Here is a 2654-nt window from a genome sequence, read left to right as displayed (position 1 = left end):
AATCTGGCCTTGTAATAGCCACTTTTTGTCAACAGACAGGCAGATGTTTGCGCTGCCATCATGCCGAGTGGTTCAAACAATTCAATACGAATCTCTGGCCCTGCACATGTAATCTGTTGGGAGCAACACTGCTGCAATTTAAACAGACGAAAGCTTAAAGTCTCTGCTGTCATACTGACTGTTAAACACATCTTAGAGGAGAGTTTAAGTCCATACAACTCATTTCAATTTAACTGGGAACTTTTTTCATCAGCTTATTGAAATCAAAAGACATTTGCATGACATTACCAGAGAAAACTTTCATGAGTGAAAGATCCAATCAAAGTTATTCAGACTCATCATCATCTTGGCAGCGGACCCTGTCACAGCCTCAACATCTCCTGCTTCAGATTTGAAATAACCCTCCCAGAACAAGGGAACACAGCCAGGGAGGAGATTCTTCTTTTGCAAGACAGAAATACAGTTCAAACAAAAAAGGTCACTCACTTTTTTCTTTTTCCTCAAGGTCACCTTCACACCATCTACAGACACCACGATGTGGACTTTTTTCTTCTTGATGTTTTTCACCTTGAACTCATACTGCAGAGAGAAGACAGACAGAGCTGGATGAATATTTCAGTGGATTAAGGTGGACAGTGACACTGTTACATCCTCCCCGATATTTGCCACTGGACAGGTTAGTCTGAGCCACAACTTGAGGCACAAAACAGATTATACAGCTGAAGGGCAGAATGAGAATCTGAAGTAATCTTCCACGCTTTTTCACTGTTTAAAACAGGGTCATTGTGTTGACTGAAGACTCTGCAGCATGTATCTTAGCGTGTACTCAAAGCCCTAACGTTCTCAGTCCCAAGGCCATTTTAACACTCACACAAAACCGAGGACAATGTTATGTTTTCTCGCTGAAAGTGTGAGTCAAATACTGAGTTGATGTAGTCTGAGACTGAAAACACTGACAACCTTCAAGATTACCAGTGGATACAGAATTTATAAAATGGAAGAATTTGAAAAATGGTTTCCAGCTGAACAAAGGTGCAGCTATACAAAAGCTACTTGTTTATAGAAAAAAAAAAAAACGCTTTTCCCCTCCAGCAACTAAATCGACCAAGTCTCTCAAATGCATCTGAGCTTAACTTCAGTGTATTGACCAACTATTTACACAGCCTATAGCATTTAGTGTCACTGTCAAACTAGAGGTCTCAACATCTCCACTCTCTGTTCAGGAAAAATGTTTTCCAGCTGAACAAAGGGGCAGCTATACAAAAGCTACTTGTTTATAGAAAAAAAAAAACGCTTTTCCCCTCCAGCAACTAAATCGACCAAGTCTCTCAAATGCATCTGAGCTTAACTTCAGTGTATTGACCAACTATTTACACAGCCTATAGCATTTAGTGTCACTGTCAAACTAGAGGTCTCAACATCTCCACTCTCTGTTCAGCACATTCTCCTGCTTCATTTTTTACTCACTCAACCTTCAGCTGCTCTCGGATCTAAAGCAAAGGTCAGCACAGTGTTGATCACTGCAACAGTTTGTGTTAATGCACCACAAAGAGCCAGCATACCAGCTGAGCAGACCTGTGTGACAGCCCAGCATCCATCCCACTTTGGGTGGTGCGGCTCTCTTCTCTAGAAATCTGGACGAGTTTGTTTTACAACCTAAATTATGACAACCCAGAGTTGAGTCCAGGATGCAGGGTCGCAGTCTTACTCGCCTCTCTGCTGTCTCTCTGCAGCTGCTACCCACCCAACCCTCCCAGTACCCCATAGAGACCGTGTCTGCCCCCCGCCCACCTAAATTATATAAATCAAGAATCAACTCTAGAGGAGTTATTCATAACCTAATTAAAATTAAAATGACTCCTCTTATAGCGGAAAGTAATAGGACAATCAAATGTGGACTATTAAATATCAGATCTCTCTCATCTAAATCTCTGTTAGTGAATGATTTGATAAGTGAACATCACATTGACTTATTGTGTCTTACTGAAACATGGTTACAGCAGGAAGAATATGTCAGCCTAAATGAATCCACTCCACCTAGTCACAGTAACTGTCACATCCCTCGAAACACAGGCCGAGGTGGTGGCGTGGCAGCGATCTTTGACTCGAGCCTATTAATCAACCCTAGACCTAAACATAGTTATAACTCATTTGAAAGTCTCACCCTGAGTCTCTCACACCCAAACTGGAAAACTCAAAAGCCTGTTCTGTTTGTTATTGTATACCGTCCACCTGCTCCTTATTCAGAGTTTTTAAGTGAATTCTCAGACTTTCTGTCTGATTTAGTGCTTAGTACAGATAAAATAATCATAGTAGGCGACTTTAATATTCATGTAGATGCCGACAATGACAGCCTCAACAATGCATTCTGTTCATTATTAGACTCAGTTGGCTTCTCTCAAACTAAATAAACCCACTCACTGTTTTAATCACACTCTTGATCTGGTTCTGACATATGGCATCAAAACTGAACACTTAATAGTTTTTCCCCATAACCCTCTTCTGTCTGACCATTTTCTAATAACTTTTGAATTTAAATTAATGGATTATACTCTATGTGGGAAACAATTCCACTACAGCAGATGTCTATCTGGCAATGCTGTTACCAAGTTTAAGGAAATAATTCCATCTTTATCTACTTCAGTGCCATTTGC

At 40.6% G+C, this 2654-nt stretch overlaps 1 protein-coding gene across 1 annotated transcript in view; it reads right to left on the bottom strand.

The window, feature by feature from the left end:
• LOC109961263 (capon-like protein) overlaps positions 1-2654 on the bottom strand; it is a 124945-nt gene that overhangs the window by 77665 nt on the left and 44626 nt on the right. Inside the window, 1 exon segment of the mRNA XM_020601948.1 lies at positions 487-579. Within this exon segment, the coding sequence (XP_020457604.1) occupies positions 487-579 (93 nt within the window).

The sequence above is a fragment of the Monopterus albus genome, unplaced genomic scaffold (assembly GCF_001952655.1).
Source record: "Monopterus albus unplaced genomic scaffold, M_albus_1.0 scaffold53.1, whole genome shotgun sequence".
NCBI classification, from domain to species: domain Eukaryota; kingdom Metazoa; phylum Chordata; class Actinopteri; order Synbranchiformes; family Synbranchidae; genus Monopterus; species Monopterus albus.
The sequence above is the reverse complement of the archived record's forward strand: the minus strand, read 5'-3'. Positions and strand labels throughout refer to the sequence as shown.